This window comes from Columba livia, chromosome 12, assembly GCF_036013475.1.
Source record: "Columba livia isolate bColLiv1 breed racing homer chromosome 12, bColLiv1.pat.W.v2, whole genome shotgun sequence".
Lineage (NCBI taxonomy): Eukaryota > Metazoa > Chordata > Aves > Columbiformes > Columbidae > Columba > Columba livia.
Window position 1 is genome coordinate 8,006,767 of NC_088613.1, and position 22,234 is coordinate 8,029,000.

Genomic DNA, 22,234 nt, shown 5'->3' on the forward strand with positions numbered 1-22,234 from the left:
ACTTAGAGACTGCCAAATCTCACTCAATAAGCAGTAGTTCCACCTGCAAAATAGGCTGAAATTTTTAAAGTACGGGCAATTGCAACCTGATTTTCAATATCTAACAATCTCTCTTAAAAACAAAACAAAAACCCAAACAAACAAACCCCAAACAAACTCAGAAACAGTATCGTTATTACACTGAAGTTATGTTTGTTATGTTTTTGTACCTTCCAGATGATTTTCTGCAGCAGCCTACAATTCAGCACTAGATGGCCTCTTTCTTCTTTCAGAGAGGGTCTGAAATGTCATTATATCTCCTAGGGACTTAACGAAAAGTAAAAAAGAAAACTGTTAACTAAATCTACAGAACTCTGTTCAGTACAGTTTTAAGATGAATATTACAAAACAGCTCATTGTTTCCTAACTGGAGTACATTCAGTGTAGCTCAGAATACAGAACTGAAAACCTGTAACTTGGCTTGTGGCCTGAGTCTTGAACAATGTTTTAACCACACAGCAACCTCCAAGGAGGCACACATAGTATTTAATTTCTGAAAAAAGCCCCACAATGTCCCTTCATCCAACTCAAAGATGCCAGCACCTACAGAGGGGAAGAGTATGTGAAGATAGAACAGTCACTCTACTCTGCTTAGGTTTTTCCCAGGCGAGATCCAAAAAAGCATTCAGAGCCTCACCTCCGCCTTTGAACAAAGCTCATACACTGCAGTAGTGTGGCCTCTAGCTGCCAAGAGGGCTACAAAAGCAGAAAACTGTGATGAATCGTGGAACATTTAAGAGACTATCATGGACGGTGAAAAATCTGATGGCACTAAGGTTTCTAATGCAGAGACCAGCACATAATAGTTTAATTGGAGCACTTAGCTTTCTTGAAGAGGCTAACGAGGAAACGAGGTATTAACGAGGCATTGCCTACAGCAAGACAGGACTCTGGTAAAATGGCTTCAGGAAAGGGGTTCTTAATTTGTCTTTTGGTATTTCCCAACCACAGAAGGCACAATTACTTTATTGCAAAATCACTGTGCCTCTGCAGGATAGGTTTTGTGCTAAACAAACGGCTGCACGTACATTCAGCCTTTAGAGCAGTATGTGCTGTTACATGAGATCATATGAGGAAATAAAGCCTATTTTGCCATGGTGTGGCTGAACAGTGACTTCCTCTGTCAGTAGAAACGGAATGAATTTGTTTACAGAGCAGGTAAATGCTTCATGCCAGGCAGAGAATGAAGACTGGAGCCTACAGAGCCACTAAACTAGGAGCTAGCACACGGGTGATATACAAAAGGCTGCTTCTCTGGGGAGTCATATGGACACCCCCACGAACAGGAGAGTGGTTAGTGACATCTTTTGGTCACCGCCTTAAGGAGAACACAGCTCCCCTTTCAGCCTACTGTTTCTCTGACTTAGCTCCACTGCTTCTATGGAGTGGTTTTCTCCTTGAACCCTTGACAGGGAGGGTTTAAGACCCCAATGAAGTTGAACACAGATTTCCTCTATGTGCTCTGACTAAATATTGCTTCTATAAAGAGCCTGGAGACATAAAGGGAAAAAAGACAAAGAAAATGCTCTGTACAGCAGCTGCAGGTGTTAACTATGGGCAATATGCTACTTCATTATGAAAGGACATTAAATGTTACTGAATTTAATGTTATACAGGTTGTTTCAAAAAGATGGACCCAATTGCAGAGATACGGTGATTTCAAATTGGGTCCATCTCTTTGAAACACCCTGTATTTTCAGCAGGTCTAATGTGTGTACCTGCAGTAATGTCATGACAAATTTATAGGACAGGCACAGGTGGCAACATGAATACAGTAATGATTTATGACAGGAGCCACAGTAGGGGGGAGCTCCAGGAACATCCTCTCAATTCTTCATGAGTCTCCAAGTTCATCTCATGTGATTCACTGGGCCATGTGTTACCAGTGTCCCAATACACCAGAACCAGTCCTCCGTGCCGTCTCCTGCGCTGCCACCTAAGGAAAACCCGTGAACATACCTCAGTAATTATTCAGAGGCTTTCAACAGACCCTCATGCTGAATCCACCCTGTTTGTTCCACATGAACCTCTGACACTTTTTCAAACAGCAGATTTTTTTTTTTTTTTGATGGTATGCCTTAAAAGAGTCTTGCCTAACTCAAGTGCTATCTCAGCAATCGACAGCGACATGATTTCCCACCCAGCTTGGGTATGGATAAAATCTTCTCCTGCCTTCAGCGTGAAGTCTGCTCTGGGTAATCTGGCAGCTGAATTAACTACAAGTCAGCCCAACATTAAGAATTTTCCTATCTATTTTCATAACCTGTTTGTGTTTCCATGTCATCCTACAGAGAGATACCTGAAAAGTATCAAATCTCAGCTGAGTACCTCGTACCTAGAAAAGCAGCTAGTTTTCTTGTAGTTCAGATCCATGTTGGACTCAGAGCTGAAGGAATAAACATTTCTGACTCTTCTGGGTAATTTCTTTTCTGGGTGTTCCAGGGGGTGAAAGAAAGATCTCCTGCAGGAACTGCAGGGGGTGAAGATCAAAATAAAATCAGATGAAAGACTGTCAAATCCCAGGCTGAGAGCCAGTGATATCCGTGGGGCTCTCCCCAGTTAATATAGCACATTAAGTATTGTGCTCTAAAGTCTTTTTTCCTATACTTGTCTTTGAAAATAACTCCCTTGTGTTGTATCATTTTCCCAATAAAAGCCCACAAGTTCTGAACTGCAGCAGTCTATTACCACAGATGTGAAAGAAAAACAAGTCTTTGTACTATTAAACATGTTGATTATATTACAATGTCTATCTGGGTCTGAAAGTAGATTCTTAAGTAGACCTTTGACAAACATGTAATATTTACTGCATACCGAATTGCACATGGAGGAATCCTCTTCAAAAGAAGCACAAGCACTTTAAAGAACAAATTCTGCACACCATACTCATCTAAAAGGGGGACATACTCATCTAAAACAAGGACATTCAGCATTTCCTGACAAAAAAGGATTCATGATGCTCTAAAACCCTGGAGTTCACAACAGTAGAGGTTTGTACAGAGATCCAAACTGCACTGTCCTTAGTTTGGAAAGAGCTTCACTACAGTCAGTGAAGGTGCTTGCAGGGTAAGATGCTAGCAGCATGAGGGGCATGAGATGTATTTCATTACATATAAAACTTCTTAAAGAACTTACCAGATCAAGTCAAACAATACGGAGTGTTGCAGCTCAGCATCTGCGAAGAAAACCTACCATGTTCCTCTGCAAGTGAAGAACCTAGACAGTTTCACACCACATAAACCTCATCAAAGATTTTTGGGAAGCAACAGATTTTAAGAGTACAGATGAAGTGCTTTGCTGTCTCCAGAGACAGTGGTAGTTGCTACATTTTTTTCTACTCTGCCACAACACAGCTGCATGTCTAGCACATGCTGTATTCATAATTTTCACTTTCCTGTCATTGCGAAAGAGCTGCGTGTTTGGATGTTGTCCTAACGCTTAACGCAGATGTTTGGCTGTGCTTTTTGAAGGAGGCTGTGTGGAAGGAGGCTGTGTGGAAGGAAGCTGCATCCTGGCTAGTGGGACACCCTGTTGTGCTGAGTGCAGGGGTGGCTGTGGCTGATGGCTCCTCATTGCCCAGCCTCAGGGTTCACATGCCAGCTGTCCACATGCCAGTTTGCAGCAAAGTACAAAGGGGCAAGTTTAGGGCACAGACAAGTTATTTCAGAGTTCAGCCCCATGCCTCCAGCAGAGCAAACACATTTACATAGTACTTCCTCCAGGATGAATGAACTGCATTATATGTGGGCAGATAGCTTCAGAGCACAACCTCAGAGGCACCTTTAGGGAATGCAGAAGATACTGCTAACCAAAGTTTAAACAACAATAATAATGTGCTGCTTCTTCTTCCTTATGGATATATCACATGTAAGTGACATCTCTCAGTTTCACTGCATTAAGTCCCTGCAAGCTCTCCCACACCCCATTCAACAGTAATTGTATCTTGTATATCAAACAAATCTCTGTCTAAATTAATTTAATGGTTATACCAGTTTTCTTCTTGCTAGAAAGGATCCTTACATTTATCACAAGGTGAGTCTGATTTCTAGAGGCAGTCTTGTCTTCTCTATCATTTTAGCCGTCTGTCACGTTGACTTGGCAGCTGTGTTGGATAAGTCACATTCGCACTGTTGCAGTTCATTAGGTTGGGTAATGCTGATTTTCTTATTTGCTGTAAAAACAAATATTTCAATTTACAATTGTCAAAGCCAAAACTCACATGGGATCCTGGCTTCCCATAACTACTTGTCTTACAGGCATGGAGCTGAGCTTTGCCCACGTTTGCTTAAACTGAAGAGCTACTGGTTGTCAGTGAGGGAGAGGGGGTAAGTTCAGATGTATCTCACAGGAGGCAAATTAACGTCACGACCCTCATCCACTTCCATATTAGTCTGCTTTGTCTCTGTGAAATGTTTTGGGGATTAACAGACTTCTATCCAGAGCTGTCTCAGCCGAAGAGAAAGTGGAAAGTAAACATTTGAAAGAGGCAATGAGGGAGGTTGGCTTGCTCCCCGTCCTAGGGTTTTCCACTCCAAGACCAAGGTCCAGAAACATTTTAACTAGGCCTGTTCAATTGCCTGCTGGCTTCTCGCCCCATATCACCGACAGTGTGCAGACAACAAAGCCAAAAAAGCTGGTTTTGTAAGCTGAAGAAGTTATACCACCATCTATGGTCTTTGACAGATGTAAGGGCTGACATTTGAAGTGGGCAGGATTACAGCTTAGGCACAGAGAGGGAAGGAGGGAGGGAGGGATGTCCTGTGGGTTATCAAGGACAACAGTGCTGTGGGAGGTGTCTCTGGGCTTACTGTGCAGAAGCAGCATAAGCCCCTCTGGTTTCCATTCTTAGTGACCATGGCAGCAGGTGTATCCCATTGGAACATGAGTCCAAACACCCCAAAGCCCTGCTTCCCAGTGGCAGTGAAGCTGAGGACACTGCAATACTGCAAAGTGGTGATTACAGATGTGGAAATGCCAGTATGGGAGAAGGTCTGAAAACACCTCATTAGGCAAGGTGAACGCACACAGGCTTGTTGCTGTCGGCTGGGTATCCCACAGGGTTAGGCATCACTTTCCTTTGAACACACACACATACACACAAAAACCTGTTGTTTTGCATAAACAAATCTCAGTTTTTACTCAGGGGTTGTGGCGTTCGCTTGTTTGTTTGTTTTCTTTCCTCTTTTGATTCTAATGAATCCTACCAAACAGGGGCGAGTGTTGGCTCTCAGCCAGTTACCTCACTGGATGTGCTGCCAAACAGCAAGCTGATTGACTGACTGCTGTGCCCAGAGCAGGGGATATGTGATATTGCAGACAGCAGCCCTGGGCTCCTTCTCTAGACAGGTATCTCTTAAAAAAAAGCCGTAGGAGACTCACAAACCCTTCCTGGAAGAGCCCATGGGCCAGAGCAACAAAGCCCCTCTGTTGCACCCATCTGGAACCTGCAGCAGGCAGATGTGAGGAAGGCACATCCCGGGACCTTGCTGAATGGAGCAGCCTTTCCCAACAACAGCATTCATTTTCCACCAAGGGAAGGCGATTTGAGATGAGAGCAGCATGTCTGCCAGCACAGAGGAAAGGCTGCCAGACCACCTCAATCCCCAGTCTTCAGGTTTCCTGCATTCCTGCCAAAACCGCTCAAATACAGTATCCAAAAGTCCTCATTTTCATGGGGAAATGTGAGCAGTTCACTTGCTTCATGGCACGTCCTCATCCTTCAGCCAGGACCAGGGGACATGTTGTGAAGAGCCGCCAAGTTGTGGCAGTCGGCTACAGGGTGGCAAGATTATATTCCTGTCCAAAATCTGAACCAAGGAACGGGACAAGTGTGCTCTGAGTGCCAGCACAGGCTCAGGCTGTGTTGACTTCTCAGGGAGAACATGCTGTACCAAACATTTCTTAGTGTGTATCTTATATAAACAGAGCATTTAGTTCACCACCTGGCACTTGCTCATGCTAATAAATGCCAGTGAGTTTCTCTGCTTCATGTATTGAAGTCAGCTCAGGGACACACACAGGATGCTCAGTTTTGACAGAGAATCTTTCTGCAATTCATTTCAAGTGAAAATAATCAACTACAGCTAGAAAAGGAAGCCACATGCAGGATTTGCTGTGAAAACATGACAGAGACCAACTGACCCTTGTAGGAAACCATCCCTCTTTGAAGCAAGACCGGCTGAGAGGCCCAGAAGTGCTCCAGGACATTCCTCTCTCCAAGGAAATCCTGCTGCTTCTTTAGAGAAATGGTTTAGTGCCAGTGTTAGGTTAACAGTCGGACTCAATGATCTTGAGGGTCTCTTCCAACCAAAATGATTGTATGATTCTACTACTCTCAGATTTTACTCCATACCTACCAGCATTTCCACCTGGTAGGTCACAGTGCACCCCTTCCAGAGTGATTTTTTCTCTGCACTAACACTGACTGCACTAACACTGACTGCACCATGGCAGGGCAGAGTAGGCACAGTCCCAGCCAAAATCCAGCTCTTGCTCATAAATTTGTCTCACTGTACTTACAGAGTGAGCAAGACACTGAGCAACCACACACACTCCCAATGTCCCTGCAAAAACTGCATGAATCACTTGAGGAGATGATCTCAAGGCAGCGGGGCTCCCAGGCCTCGTGCACTCTGCCAAAGGGCTGCAGGGCTCCTGCCTCAGACAGGCTGTCTGCATTTTCTAGGAGTGCCTAAGGGAACACAGGGGTTGCAAAAGAGCAGGGTGGGAAGGGGAACTGGGGTCTGAGAGAGAGAGGCTGTAGCACAGCACAATTACTGGAATCATTTGCAAATACCAGCAAAATGTTATCTTGAAAGGAAAAAAGTAGCTTCTAAGTTTGCAAGGAAAAAAAAAAAACTACTTAAATTTTTGTCTGCATTCTTTTGTGGAAAATCCTGAAAAATTAAACACAACACATTGAAACTGTGAAAAAAAACACCAAAACAAAACAAAATAAACACATTTTCCACTAAAAATCCATGAAAAGTCCCATGAGAAACTTGAGCATGATGGAAGACATTCGCAGAGCTCAACATTATTCAATTTGTTCTAAAAATAAAGCAAAAGCCTTGATAGAGCACCTCCCCAACTTCCATCTCAGATTCCTCTCTACACAGATTTTTTTCTGGATGTTTGTTTAACCATGCTACTCAAATTCGTCACCTATTAGAGATACAAGGAATATCTGGCATACAGAAATACCACACTCACAGGGTGACTTGGTTTGTCACTCTTGTGGAGTATGACCTTCAGGATAGACTTCTTTTGAAACTGCATTTTGAAAGAAAGAATTTTCCTCACCTCTCAGTTTTGCCTCCCACTTAATACTCTTTTTTTTTGTTTCCCTGTATCTAGGAGAGTAAAATGAAGTGCCAGTGCCTCAGCACTGATGAGCGGTCAGTAATCCCTGCCATCCGGCTGCAGCAGTAGATGATGCATCGCTGCTCTCTCCTCGGGAAAGCTTTGTCCTCATTTTCTTTAGCCTCTCACAGACATAAATGCAACTGGATCTGGATTTCAGGTTGCTGTCATATTTCCTTATCTGCATAAGTCTGCACGCCAGGCAGAAGGCATGATACTTGTTAAAACTGTTAAAAACTCTTCTTGAGCAGGCTCAAACTGACATGTAGAAAATGTGAGGTCTGTGCTTATCTTGTCTGGGATGGGCACAGCTGAAGCACAGGTATGACTGGGGTCAGTTTAGCTTTTGTTTTGAGACTACAAAGATGCCAATTAATGGCACGGTTGTGTTCATTACTGACTTATACTGGAGCAAAGGTAAAAAGCCTCCACAACCTCTTATTACTCCTGCCGCTTTGAACACCTGATAATTTTCTTAGTATGATTTGTTTTGCTGTAGCATGGCCGTATTGTTGTGCTCATTGCTAAGCAATTAGAAGTTTGTCCTTCCAGAAATGTCTGATGCCCCAGACACTATTAGCTCCTCGGAACATTTTCAACAAAAACATTCCATGGGAGGGAGCGCATTAGCGGCTCTTCCACTTTCTGGGACAAGCATGTCACCAGCTACGTACTCCAGTACAGAACACCAGACCAGGACAGGGAGAAGAGGTTATTTGTGGTCAAGCCCACATTTTGCTAAGTTCTACGCAAACTTTTCATCTCTCTTCGCTCCAATACTGGCACATTTCTTGCATAATCCCATTTTCACAGGCACCAGTGAAGAAATTTACCCCCACCCAAACGGTGAAGGATGCTTCTTCACCAGGTTCTCATGGTTTCCAGGCACCAGACAGTGTTGGGACTTCCAAAGAGGCCAGATTCTGGTTGCCCAACTGGCAGATATGATTTTTGACCCATAGACTCAAAATTGCTAACAAAAGCCTCAAGAGTAACCCGTCAGATAGAATCTCCTGAAGATAACCATCACCCAGGATCACCCAGCCTGGGGACAACATGCTGGCAATTGAGCAAGATGTTAACAGATCCTTCTGTTAGATTGAGCCTGTCAAACATGATCCTTTCTGAAGTGTTCAAAAGGACAAGTATCTCTTCAGCAAACAAATATTTCAAATATTTTAAAATATTTTCTAAACAGTGACCTCAGAATAGAATCAGCATTTTCTAAATACTATTTTCCCCCCTCTTTCTTTTATTTACAAATAAATAAATGCTCATACTGAGATGTGAGCCAGTCTTAGGAGTCACACCACAATTTTGCTTTTGGGTATTAAGACAGAGTCACATAGGCTTTCTGCACCCAATACCCCAAAATTACAATAGTAATCAACAAAAAGTCCAGACAACCAGCAAGTCCTTCCCTCAAAGGCCACTGGACAGTGCATGAGACTCAGCATGGCCATGTAGCAATAGGATGTAGTATATTCAGTTCCTGGAGCAATGCTGTCAGAAGTGACCACATTGAATGACAGCAAAGGACCATCAAACCTAAGAACCTGTTACCTGCTATAAGTATAAAAACACGCATGTGGTTGTACTTTCCCTCAAGGATACTCTCCTGCCTCCAGCAGTTTGGAGAACCATGTCTCCACCTGTTCTCAGGGGCCCTGGCTAAGCAGACAGGAGGTATATTTGATGCATGTTACACATGACACTGCTAGCCATGTATTTTTTAAAAAATGATATTTGTATATATATATAAATACAGGTCAAAATATTTTCTTACAGCTACGTGCAGAAGCATCTGCACTGCTTTATTTACACAATCTCTAGTGAGAATATATTTTAGAAAATCAGTTTAGGGTATGATACTCAGCACTGACACAATTGCAGCTATCATACAATGGCCTTTTGGTATATTTTGTCTTTTTGTGTTACACTAAGTACTTGCCCGATCTTGGCCATGCACAAGATGATATTTAAAAAGCCATATTTATTTGCCAGAATCTTCCCTCTATGTAAGACCTGAGTGCTCATTGCGGAAAAGAAGAAAGAATAAATCCCCATGTATGAGAAAAACAGATTCTTTTTCAAACAGCTGGTGAATGAACGGGCACAAAATAAAGGGAACAGGAGACAGGAGTGTCACCACTGCAGGGACAGCCAGCTGCACTGACATCACCCCACATCACGTCCCAGTGCCTACAGGAAGGGCTCAGGCCCCACTTCCCTGCCCACAGGGATCTCAGCATCTTTGAAACAGCTCCCTTTCCTCAAAGAAGAGCTCTCTCGATGGCTGTTGAACTGATAAACTCTTCGCTTAAATAAGTGATGGAGCTTCTCCTGGAACTGGTTCCCAATAAAGCAGTACAGCAAAGGATTGATGCAGCTGTTGGTAAATGCCATGCAGATGCCAAACGGCAGTGCTGTGTCGATGATCTCTGTCATTTCACAGTTGTTAATGATGTTCATATGAGCCAAGGCATCCAAAAACGTTAAAATGTGGAATGGGAGCCAGGAAATTAAGAAGGCCACAACAACAGCAGCCACCAGCTTTAGGACTTTGTCCCTCTTCTGCTTGTTTTTCCCAAACTTCTGTGCTTTGAGCAAGTGCCTCCTGATCCAGATGTAGCACGTGGTGATCACTGTCAAGGGGATGAAGAAGCCAAGTGCATTTTTCAGGAAGGCTGTTGCCACAGACCATTTTGCATAACTGTCATGAGGAAAGGCCATAATGCAAGCATTGACACCCAAGCTTTCAATGTAGTCAGTGTCACGGAAATAAAATGTTGGAAGGGAGGACAAAGAGGCAAGGCCCCACACAACCAATGCTATAAAACGAGCTTGTTGTGGAGTTCTTCTTTGAGAACGAATAGGATGAACAATAGCGTGGTACCGGTCCATGCTCATACATGTAATGAAAAATATACTCGCAAACATGTTCAAGCACAGGACAGAACTGGAGATTTTGCACATGAGAGACCCAAAGAGCCAGTTGTACCTCTGCGCATAGTAGGTAGCCCAGAAGGGAAGGGTGGCGAGGCACAGCAAATCAGCCAAGGCCAGGTTGAAAATGTAGATATTAGCCACTGTTTTGGGGCCCCTGTGACGACAAAGCACCACAACCACCACGCTGTTGCCAACCAACCCCAGAGCAAAAACCACAGAGAAGAGTGCTGGAATTAGTGAAAACTCATAATTTGAAGAAGTAAGTGGGCAGGGAGAGGCTGAGTGCAATGCAGCCGATGAGTTTGTCAGTGCTGTATAAAGGACTTGGAGAGTTTCTCCGGTGGTGGTGACCAGGGAGTAGTTTTTCTGCATGTTGGTGCTGGTGGAAAGGGAGGTTTTGCAGGAAACACATGTGCTAGCAGCACTTTTCTATCACATCGCTCACCTGCAGATCAGAAACCATGTGTTAGACATGCACTTTGCAGCCATCTTACCTCTGGAATCACACAGTTACAATACAATAAAAACAGTTATAAACTAGGTCTGTAAGCTGGGCGCTGAAATACCGAACAACCCCACTGGATTCTTTTCTTCTGTCCCACTGACAGGACATAATTAGCCCTAGGGAGGTCACAGCACTTTTTAATTAGCCTGGCAGGGAAGCGAGCAGCCAGGCTTTATCTGTGATTACAGATGGTGCTTTCTGCGGCCAGCAGAACAGAAAGATTATTGACGCAGGGGCTGCAGACACTTTGGGAACTTCTGTGATTGAAGGCAGCACCAAATCTCCTTGTGATCCTTTTCTTGTCTTTCTCATGCTATTTTCAGCACTCCGCATGGTTAAAATAATGTAGAAAGGCAGCACTGTCAGTGGGGATCAGGTACTTCACACCTGAGGGTCTCATGGGACTCACAGTTCATGAAAGCAGCTTTTTAATAAGGCTATTAGGAAAGCAAGCTTTGACTTTATTTTAATTCACAGGGCTGGATACAGAGACAATGAAGGGTCTTTTAAAAATGTCATTTACTGTCAGAGTCCTTCTCAAAGCAAATCTGCATCTCCTGCCTTCATGGCAGCTTTTAAGCACAAGAGTAAAAGAAATATTTTCACTGTAGATACAAGCAACAGACAGTCAAGTACTCAGTCCTTGCAGGCATTGGATTTGACAGCAGCTTTTGCCATTCATTTAGAAAGATCAGTTTCAGTAGGGGAAAATGTAGCTACAAAACAGCTAAAATAGAGTTAATTGCCAGGTCTGTCTCTGTTTCAGTTCAAGAGCTCATGTTTGCACTCTAGCAGGGTACTTTATAAACTTTAGGGCTTTAGAATCAATAGAGAAGATATCATACCCAAATATTTTATTTTACATAATAGAAAGACAATTACTTTTAAATTAAATCCACATGGAAGCAGTCAGCCGTTTAAGAATTCTCAAGGGGCTCTAAAAACAACAGAAATTTTGACTACGACGACAGAATTGGGTAAAGATTTAACATATAATAGAAGGCAAATGATCATTTAAAAAGTATTTTTCTATATTAACAGTTTAGTGCACTGTAGCCTGTCACTTGCCCAATGCAATATATGCAACATGCTACTTTGAATATAGACAAAAAAATAATTTTCATTATAGTGTCTCAACAATGAAAAATCAATAGGAGAATATTAATGCACATTTCTGCAGAGTGACAATATTTACGGTCCCAAATACTGTATCACAAGCCCACGTTCTGTAATCAAACAGGTCTTAAAACAGAGGAAAGCTTTTTGTTTGAGGAGGGCAAAGATTCAGGAGAGGGTCTAGAGCTCCGTTTCGCCCTTATCTCCTGAACTCTTCACTTCAACCTACAGAAGCCGAAATCTCAAAACTACTCACAAAGCATTACCTATCTAACTTATTCCTAGTAGAAGGACCACAATATAATTAATTTTAGCTAGATTACTGACAAAAAGGTTTCACTGAGAAACACAGTCCCCTCTCTGCACATGGGCAACTGATGGTTTAGAATTTGCTTCTAAACTAGTAATTCCTGCTATTACTTAAGACATTCTATCACAAATTGAATTAAATAAATGGAAATTATGTTTTAATAGCAGATAGAAAACATACCTCTCAAACTTCACATTTGCCTGGATGTAGCTCTAGAATTTCACGCTCCTTTTTTCCTCTTTCCTTCTGGCGAGTATAACCACCAGCAATCTGCTCTCTCATATCTTCAGTTTTCCCACTGGGAGACTTGAACCTACATAACTCGAGAACTGAAATATGAATGCCTGCCAGTTTCTTTTCCTTTTGGAAGCAAAACAGTTTGAGAACCCCCCCTTTTTGAAGGCCACGTGAGTGCATGCAGTAAATCAGGAGAGAGGAACAGGACAACCAAATAAAAAAAAGCAAGCAAGAAAAAGGAAATTCACACAAATATATCTGCTGTTTCCTACTGCAGCTTGTGAGCCAGGAGAATACACCCACATGCAACTGCAGTCTGCCTCCCAGGTGTACATGCAACATGTGCGAGCCTCTGTGCAAGGATTCACGTGTGTCTGAGGACAGGGGGATTCCTGTGCACTTGATGGAGCCCCGGCACTTTCTGACACATTTGAGAGTGGAATAGGCTGTTAGTCCTGGCAGAGCTGAGCTTAATGTGAACACGCAGAGGCAGAAAGCAGAGGAACTTCACAGCATTCACATCAGTATTGCCTGTGTAAGGATCTGATCCCATCTCACAGTTAGTAGGACGGGAAAGCCACTGCTCAAGTCCTTGCAAAGACATGCGTGCTGCTGGAGTCGAGGAGGGCAGCAGGACAAATCCACGTGGCAGAGAGCAGGCTTGGCTCTGAGGCCACAAAGAGCAGATCAGCACAGCTTACTCTGACTTCCCATTCACACAACACTGAGTTTTCACATCTGCTTCTTCCCTGCGTCACAAGCTCCACCTGGCCCCAGCCACCTCTCCCTGGAAGGAGCAACAAGACGGCTGCTGGAGAACAAGCACGGACGCAAAGTAAGCAACCATAAGCCTTGAACATTTTGCCCTGATATTCTGAGTGCGATTTCCTCTGCAGCAGCATCCTGTCTACTTGGGACACGTGTGCTGTGCTCCTCAGGTAAGGCTGCATGTGCCACCTGGAAAGCACCCACAGAAGTCCTTGCCAGTGATGTGTCCCTTTGCCCCAGCCAGGTGCTGTTGGCTGGCCATCCATCACCAGCCACAGCTGGACCCAAACTCATCGCATTCTTTAAACACTGGCACAGTCTCGCAGTGAGGGTTATCCAACTGTGATGATCTGGTGGAACCCCAGTGCCTGCCCTTGCTCTGGGGCTGTGCAACACACCAGAGGCATCACAGGCTCTATAATCAGCTCTGCTGACACAAAGGTGACCCAGAAGAGAGATGCAACAGAGAAAATAGCCTTTTGCCAGCATCTTCAGAGGAACCAAGGGCTGAGCAGGCTGTGGAGGACAAACATTTCTACCCACCTGTGTCTTTGACCCAGAAAGAGCTGCAGAGGGTGCTGGAAAAGCTCATCAGCAAATTCATATACATGCCCTGGAAGAGAGCACTACTTCTCAAGAGAGTGAGAGGAGTCCTTGGCAGCTCTTGGCTTTACCTTCCTCATACGAAGAGACCAGGTCTTGACATTTTCTGTGAAAAAGGAGATGAGGTTATTTAAAGAAGGGGAATCCCATGCAGCATTTCTATTTATCACAGTGCAGCTGATTTACCACTTCATGAACACAACGACAAAGCAGTCAGGACTGTCAGGCTGCAAACAGGCATAATGCCTGTGCTTGGGGCAAACACTGGAAGGGAATGAAAGCTGAAACAGCTCAATGAAATGACATGCTGAGAGCAGATAACACAGAAACAGACCCAAACCTCACAGCTGTCTCGAAGGAGGGTAATATCAAATCACTGCACAGGATGGGAGACCTTATCTGTCTCAAAGGCTCAGGCACTGTGTGTCATAGCCAGAGTCAGACAACATACATGTCAGCACATCCTTGTCATCTGGAGATACACATGAAACTCTTCAATGCACACAGTCACTCATTCCATAGATACTTATTTTGATTTTGGGTCATCCCTTCTTCTTTCCCCACTCATTCCTTCCCACTGTCATTCGAGGTTTTCATGGAAAAGGCAAAGGAAAGAGTAAACAACCTGGCACCACTGTAATTTGCATTACTCAACAAAATATGAAGAAAGCTTGTAAAGCAGACAGTAACATCCATACTAGGTTGAAGGTTGAAAAAGTCAAGACTTAACTAAAAACTTTAAGATGGAGATTTGCACTCAGTTCCTGTATATTACAACCACTACCAGGAGACTTGCTGTTTTGTTCAAGAGGCGTTAAACAGATGATGCACCTTCTAGAGACACACTGCAAGAACTCTTTTCTTCTTCAAACCAAACATCTATGAACCAGGTCAGTAGGAGCATATAGGATGTGCAAGTGCAGTGGTCGCACATCTGACTGCAAAGGGAAAGAAATGCACCTTTGCCACCAGTCCCCCCTGTGCACACCCTGCCTTGGGTCTGCAGGGCTGCTGACTCCCAGTTGAGTGATCTGAGATGTCTGCACTCACTCTGACCCATATTAATTCAATTTTTACTAGCAGTACGTGACAAGACATCCTCAGCCAGGAATTCTTGCTGCTGGTTGCTTTGCACACTAACAACCAGTGAAAGATCCTACTCTGTCTCTCATCAAAAATCCAAAACGCATTGCAAGCAGGGGAAAGAGTAAAATGCATGGGAACGTTTATTTTTCAAAGATAACAAACACAAATTGTTTACATTCAAATATGTTTTCCTTTCCACATGCACTTTTGATCCTTACAGATACCAACTGTTTCTATTCTGTTTTACCTCCAAAACTGTTTGAAATTTTGTGCTGGGTTCATACCTCTTAGTAGATGAGAAGACAAGCCTGATGCACCTGGTGCAATGGGGGTCACACCTTGGTCTGCTCTTTGCCAAATCCTCTCCCATTCTTCCCCCCGCCAGTGCTCAATGTATCCAATTCCTTATCTGATCCTAAGTTCTCACCCCAAAGCTCCATTTGGCCAATGTACATACCCCTTTCTCTCTTCTGTTTCTGACACTACTTCTTTCTTCCACTTACTATTTCTGAGCATTGCCTGGATACAAATGGCTGTGAAATAGAAGGTACACCCAATATGGACACCCAAGTTGTCCACGCACAAGCCAACTTTTTGCCACGCAGTTCTGCAGCTGAGCTGATGCCCCCTGAGCTTCCAGGACGTTTGTTCAGCTCCCACAGCCAGGCTGGTAAATCCAGCGCATAGATCCACTGCATCAGAGCCCAGCACAGCAGTAGAGTCTTCAGGCTTTTTATAATACAATTCATCTGGCTGCAAAGTTACAAAAGCTGGGAGATTTTAACACAAGATCACCTGCTTTATTTTAAATGATGAGGAGTTAGTTCTTCCCAGGGCATGTATTTGGGGAAGGATTATATGTATGTATTTTGTACCAAGAAAAAGAACAAATCACCATTCAAGAGAAGCAAGGAATTTTGCCACAGGTTTGTACGCAGCACTCAGGTTTACCTTTGTGTCCTCAAGCCCATACACCTGAAGAGGTTACTAGAAGTGTTTAAAAAGCAGCAACAACAATTAAAAAAAAAAAGTAACAAAAAACCCACCACAACAACAAACCCAAAATACCCACAAAAACCACAAATACACACAATACAAATAGCAACATCTGATCAGTTGTGCACATTAAAAAAAATAAAAAATAAAATAAAAAAAAATTAAAAGTAAAAAATTAATGCCTTCCAAGTCCTGGGTCTTGGTTTTTGCAGGCAAGTGCTGCTGTCAGGGCTGGAATATTCCAAACAGACAATATATCCAACTGTACCAGCAGACTGTCAGAGCCAGCTCTTGAGGTTCAACACTGCCAGCCTGCCAAATCCTCAAAGCAATGTGGGATCCAGATACAGACTGTATCCATGGAATTGATTTGTTTCTTTCAGAGAAAGGAAGAGGGGACAAAAAACTCTCTCACAAATGTGCTCCTCGGGATTCATAACCCAACGGAGGTCAATGTGGCTCTGACCCCTTTGGTGCTGATTTACAGCAGGACACACTGACTCCCTGGTCCTGGAGCTGGTGGCAGGAGCTGGGGACCCAGCACACACACACTGCCATGGAATTGATGATTTCCATCGTGCTGGACAGTGCATTTGCATTGTGCCATACAACAGGCCTTTTACACAAACTCACCAAAACCACCCTGCCTGCAGCTGGGTTCTCCCAGCACTCCATAAACTTTTATATGCATTCTTCCTTCCCACATGTTTGTTTAAGGGTGTCTTTAGAGACTGATTGCTCAGTCTTGCAAGTAATATTGGAGTACCTACCTTGTCATTCCCCAGCCCCAGAGCACTCCTGCAGAGAAGGCTGCTTTCTTGCATCCTTTTTGGGGCCTTAGGGAGTAAAGCAGTCGTGAGCAGCAACCAGTTGAAAACTGATGGTCCTGCTCACACCCAGCATCTGTGGTTCTTGCTTTCATGTGCTGGATCTTACGTACGTACATACGATCTCACTTTCTCACGTACCTCTGAAGCATGATCAGTTGTGACAGTGGGTGTCTCCAAACCCAGTGTTTTGGCCAGGAGGGAGAACTACTAGCATTTTTAAAGGGAAGAACTTGGTCAGTGTTTCACTTTCCTTCCTGAAGCCACAATTTCGCATGGAAGCACTGAACAGGCCTGGGGAAAGTCCTGATTTTCCACTGCACAGCAGCAAAGCAGTGAGCACATGGGTCACCCAGCTAGGACCCATCAGTGCTCTGGTCCCATCCATCTGCTGGAATAAGTCAGGTTTTGAGGCATTTCAGTGTCTAGAGCATGGCAGAGGCAGTTCAGAGGGAAGAGGGTTGTCCTTTCCGTTTCCAGCATGCTGAAAACTTTTCCAAAGCATTTCTTTTACGAGATGTTTGTGTCCAGCTGATAGCACTGCCAAGACTGAGATATCCTCCATGACATTGTTTGTTCAAATAATTGGCAGTAAGCATTTTACAAGTTACTAAAAGTAGTAAAGAAAACAAGCACGTAAGTGACTTTGAAAACGTGCTTCCCCCATAGTTATCAAAGGCAGCGAGCACACAGCTGCCCTGGTACCACTGCTGGCTCTCAGGGGGAGCACACCAGCACTCCCAGCCTTGCTGAAGACAGCAGGACTTGGCCAGAGCGCCATTGCTGAGTGCTTCAAGCTGTGGTCCCATGTAAGGATAAACCACCAGGCACCCAGGCTTGCCCACAGTGGGCGTAGAGCCTAAATCCCACAATGCTGCCATGGCCGAAGCACAGCATTCCAGCAACTGAGACCTGCTCAGCCAGATCACAATGACAACACACATTCAGCTTTCATAAAGAACAATTTTTCATCCCTGACAATTTTCTTCTGCTCACTTCTCCCTGAGCAGTTGCTGTCATGAACAGCAGAAATCAAGATGCCCACAGCTTGTGGGAGAGAGCTTCCGCTTGTCTAACTTCTCTTTTATTACAATTTAAATATGTTTATATAACCCAGCATTTAAAGGATGTAGGAGCATATTTCACTTTTCTTTTAGGGTCTCAAAGTGATTTTTTTAGGAAGAGCTAGGTCTCCATGGCCAGTTTATAGAGTTACGGAGTACCCAGGGGTCTCTTTCCAGAGATTAAAATTAAAAATCTTCCTATTTTTAATATTTTGAACTATACTCATTGCAAGCATCATTTTTAACTATTTTTGTCAGGGATTTCTCTTATGTACCAAAAAAGCTGAAATACACATGAAAGAGAGTTCATCAACTAGATAAAGCTTTGGGGAAGTCAGAATATTCCTGACGCTTGGGTATTCCAACTTATTTAACCCTTCTTTTAATCAACAAAGCTATTCAGTGATTCTGCTTACCCAACCTTTGTCCACTAGGAAGTTTAAAGAAAGCAAGTATTGCTCCTTTAAGTTATTAGACTAGCAATATGAAGTAGATGTTTGGAGTTCCTGTGTCGAACTTCAATCCTGTAAAGAGAATACAGTTCATTAAAATCTACAGTGTTTAGGCAAAGATCTTGACATCAGCTACAAACAATTTCTGAAGTGGGTGTGCTGGGCTACAAATCCCAAATGTCAGATAAATCAGTCACTGAAGAAAATACAAAACACCATAATGGTCATGCAATGAGTGGAATATATTTTAACAGAAGATCTGCAGCAGCTCAGCATTTCCATTAAATGCTAACCCCCATGCATTGTGGAATCCTTGCAGGGAGCAGCTGGAATTGCTAAACTCATGACAAGGTATAAAAATGTGGTTATTTTGATACTTATGGGCTTCCTTGGGCCTACAGGCTCTGAAGCAAGGAGACATTCTGCAGCTGTGTTGTCCTGTTTCACCAGTGTATTTTAGTCCAATTAAGCAACATCTGGCAATGACGAGCTCTAAGAGCTGCATGCTTTTGGTCTCTGAAAATTTCCAATACGAGATCAAGGAGAATTAGAGCAAGAACTGGGCTTAAATACCGGCTTGAACACGGCACCACTTCTGGAATTACAACCAGAACTGAAGCCTGGGTAGAATAAAAAGGACACCAGAGGAAGCTATCCATCTTCTTCAGCCTGAGCTACAAAACCTCAGCTGAAGGTGAGACCATTCTTAACAGATACGTCCTGCACAGAGACTAGCAGAAACCTGCTGGCTTCACAGGGATGCACAGGCAAAGTCATGGAGCAATGAATATTCATAGCTGTGCTGCAGCAGGAGGCAAGAGAAACCACAGAGATTCCAGCAAGCGGGACACCCCTCCAAAAGAGAAACCACAGAGATCCCAGCAAGCGGGACCCCCTCCAAAGTGATGGCCTTGAAGGAGCAGTCCCACTGAGCCAGGAGTACAAAAAAAATAATAATAATAAGAATAACAATAACAATAACCCACCAAAACCTTGGGCATGGCCCCAAACATAAGCAGCTGGATGGAGCAAGTAGCGTGCGTCTCCACCTTCCGTCCAGGACTCTCGGGACAAGCCCTTTGGCAAGTTGTTGTCACTGCTGCTCTCAGGGTGAAAATCAGCTTTTGGCCCCTAGTAATAATGCAGTAAAGCCTGTCTAACTAAATAAATGACATTGTTTACAGCTGGAAGATGATGTCTTTTAAACATTGTGGCCATCCCAACCAAGCTTCCAGGCAGAAGCTGTTCTTTGTGGGGTTGTTGCTTGAAAAAATGAAGAGGAAAACAGAACTAGCTGAAGCACAGTGATTTAACAGGACAAGAAACCTAATCTTCTGCTGCTGATAAAACAATGGATCTGCAAATTTGTCCAATTCACACTTACCATTGGGCATATGATATATATGGGGTTTTATCCCCTGCCTGAATAGAGCAGAAGAAAGGAAACTCAAATCTGTAAAACATGAAAAAGAAAAAAGCTGAGACAGACCACAAAACTAAGAGTGGGGAAATGCACCTGAATGGAGGGGGCTGAGAGAAACACCTTCAAACATATAAAAGCATGAGAAGTCCAACAGAGAGACGTGAGTGGGGAAACAAAAATTAAAATAATGAGAAAAAACAAGAGCAGCAACTGTGTCACTGGTTGCCCTGCTGACACATTAGCTGCAAGGCCCAAGTCCAGTCCTCTCGGCATCATAAGCAAAATAATCAGCCTGCAAATTGCTGATCCCTGGTGCATCAGTCAACCTCTCATTATTGCACTTCTTGTTTGCAATCTGGATATAGGACAAAAACCAGGGAGGGACCCAAGCCCAGCTCCAGCTGCTCAATGGCATCTTCAGCACAGCTGGAGATAGGCAGTGCCCTGGGAAGGGCAGCGTTTCCTTGGGGTGCTCTGGGCATCATCCATGAGGATCTTCTTTTACCACTCATAGGTGGTTCAGGGCTTATCCTGAAAAGAGGCTCCAACAGGACGCAGCATTCCCCTGTACATTCCTGGCTGTCAGGGAGCAGGAGGCTTGCACAGCTCCTGACAGCCTCTGTTTTTACCGCAGGGGAGTCACAGCTCCGGATCATCAGCCCAGGGCACCCACCAGCACGTGCAGCCACAGCAGGGCAGGAGCCCCATCTCACATCCAGATGGTAGAGCCACTCAGCTTCCTTCACTGAAGTACTAACTAGAGAAAAGTACAAAAAACCTCCCCAAAACCAGAGATTTTGTTGAGCAAACAGCCAAGAAGATCCTGAGAATGGTGATGAACCCAGCAGCAGGAGCTGCTCCCAGACAGATTGCAAAAGAAATCTGTTACCTGCTGCTGTTTACAGAGGGCAGGAGATGGGGAAAATCACTGTCAGAACGTAATGCTTGACTAAGAGATCTCCCTGCCCCTCAGTAATGCTCTTCGTAGCAGGACGGCACTTAATCAGCTTTTATCTGCCTAAAGACTTGATCCTCATTGGTCTGGAGCAGGAAGAACAGGCTAATTTATTTTCAGTGTGCACTAAAAGCACAGCCCAACCGATCCTGCAATGCTCGCTGTTCACCTATACAAAAGGTACATGTTCTTTTTCTTGCCTCCTTCTCTACTGCCCATCAGGTATTAGATGCAGTGGCTGACTTGTGGCTGGTCATGTTCTTTCTTGTTATATTTATATTTACTTGTGCAGCAAAGGCTGGGCTGAGTCTGAATATCTCTGATTCATGCCCAAGCATGTGCAAATGTGCACCCGAAGAGATTATCCACTGTAACAGAGCTGGACTGAGAGCCCTTCCCGGAGAAATTGCAGCATCCACCGTCTCTCTAAACCTCTCCAATAATTATTTGCGGATTCTCACCACCAACACGTTCAGAAACCTGACTTTCCTCCACAGCCTCTGGCTAGATGGAAACAATCTGACTTTCCTGTCCCCAGGGACCTTCAATGCTCTCAGTGAGCTGCGAGAACTGCACCTTAGCAGGAACTCACGCCTCACCTACCTGCATGCAAACACTTTCAGAGGACTGTTACACCTTATCAGCCTGGATTTGTCCCACTGCAATATCTTTGAAATCCACCCACTTCTATTTTCACACCTGCCTTCTTTAGAAATACTTGATTTAGCCTCCAATAACATGCGGTATGTTCCACAAGCCTTTCGGAACCTCTCCAGCCTCACAAGGCTGTCCCTGGAGGGCAACCACATAGAAGCCATTGGCAGAGATTCCTTGAAGGACCTGGAAACCCTGTACGATCTGAATCTCAGGAAGAATCGGATATGGATCATTCAAAATGGCGCTTTCACAAAGCTTCTCAGATTAGGTGTGTTAAATTTAGGACACAACTTCATTGCTGACTTGCCTAATCAGCTTTTCGATGGATTGATCCAGCTCAAGACCATGCACCTTGAAGCCAACAGAATCACTGCTGTCAACTGCACCTTCAGGCATCTGCTGAACTTGAGAAACTTGTACCTGAACAACAACCAGATCTCCTCCATCTCAGACTCTGCTTTCTCATACTTAAACAAGCTGCACTTCCTTCACCTGAGCAAGAATAACCTCAGCTCTCTCCCTATCTACTTGTTTGCTGAACTGCCAAAACTGAAGTACGTGTTTCTATCTCACAACCCCTGGAAATGTGACTGCAAGATGCTTTGGTTCTTGCGGTGGACCGCAACGCTAAGGGGCGCGATTGAAGGGCTGCACTGTGCCTTCCTTGGCCCTCACAACACAACGGCGCTCGATGTCCCCCATACAGGGGACCTGATGGACTGCACAGTGCCACCTGAGCTGGCAAGCGAAGACAAGTGCAAGGTGGCTGGTACCAGCGTGGCTTCTGGGCCCCCAGCTCCCCCCAGCAAGATCGTCCTGCTGGCACTTGTCTGCCATGTGTGGTATTTTGCAAGGGGATGGGACACCTCCATGACCACATTTTGA

General features: G+C 44.2%; 2 protein-coding genes across 2 annotated transcripts; one reads left to right on the plus strand and one right to left on the minus strand.

The window, feature by feature from the left end:
* Positions 1 to 8,647: 8,647 nt before the first annotated feature.
* Positions 8,648 to 20,500, minus strand: AGTR2 (angiotensin II receptor type 2). Its single transcript, XM_065077670.1, has 2 exons — positions 12,462 to 20,500; positions 8,648 to 10,795 (listed from the first exon to the last, which is right to left on the minus strand). Exon 2 carries the CDS (start codon positions 10,720 to 10,722, stop codon positions 9,604 to 9,606), a length of 1,119 nt encoding a protein of 372 aa, XP_064933742.1. The 5' UTR covers positions 10,723 to 10,795; positions 12,462 to 20,500; the 3' UTR covers positions 8,648 to 9,603.
* Positions 20,501 to 20,947: 447 nt separating this feature from the next.
* Positions 20,948 to 22,234, plus strand: LOC102094468 (nyctalopin). Its single transcript, XM_005500556.4, has one exon. The coding sequence runs from the start codon at positions 20,948 to 20,950 to the stop codon at positions 22,232 to 22,234; it is 1,287 nt and encodes a 428-aa protein (XP_005500613.2).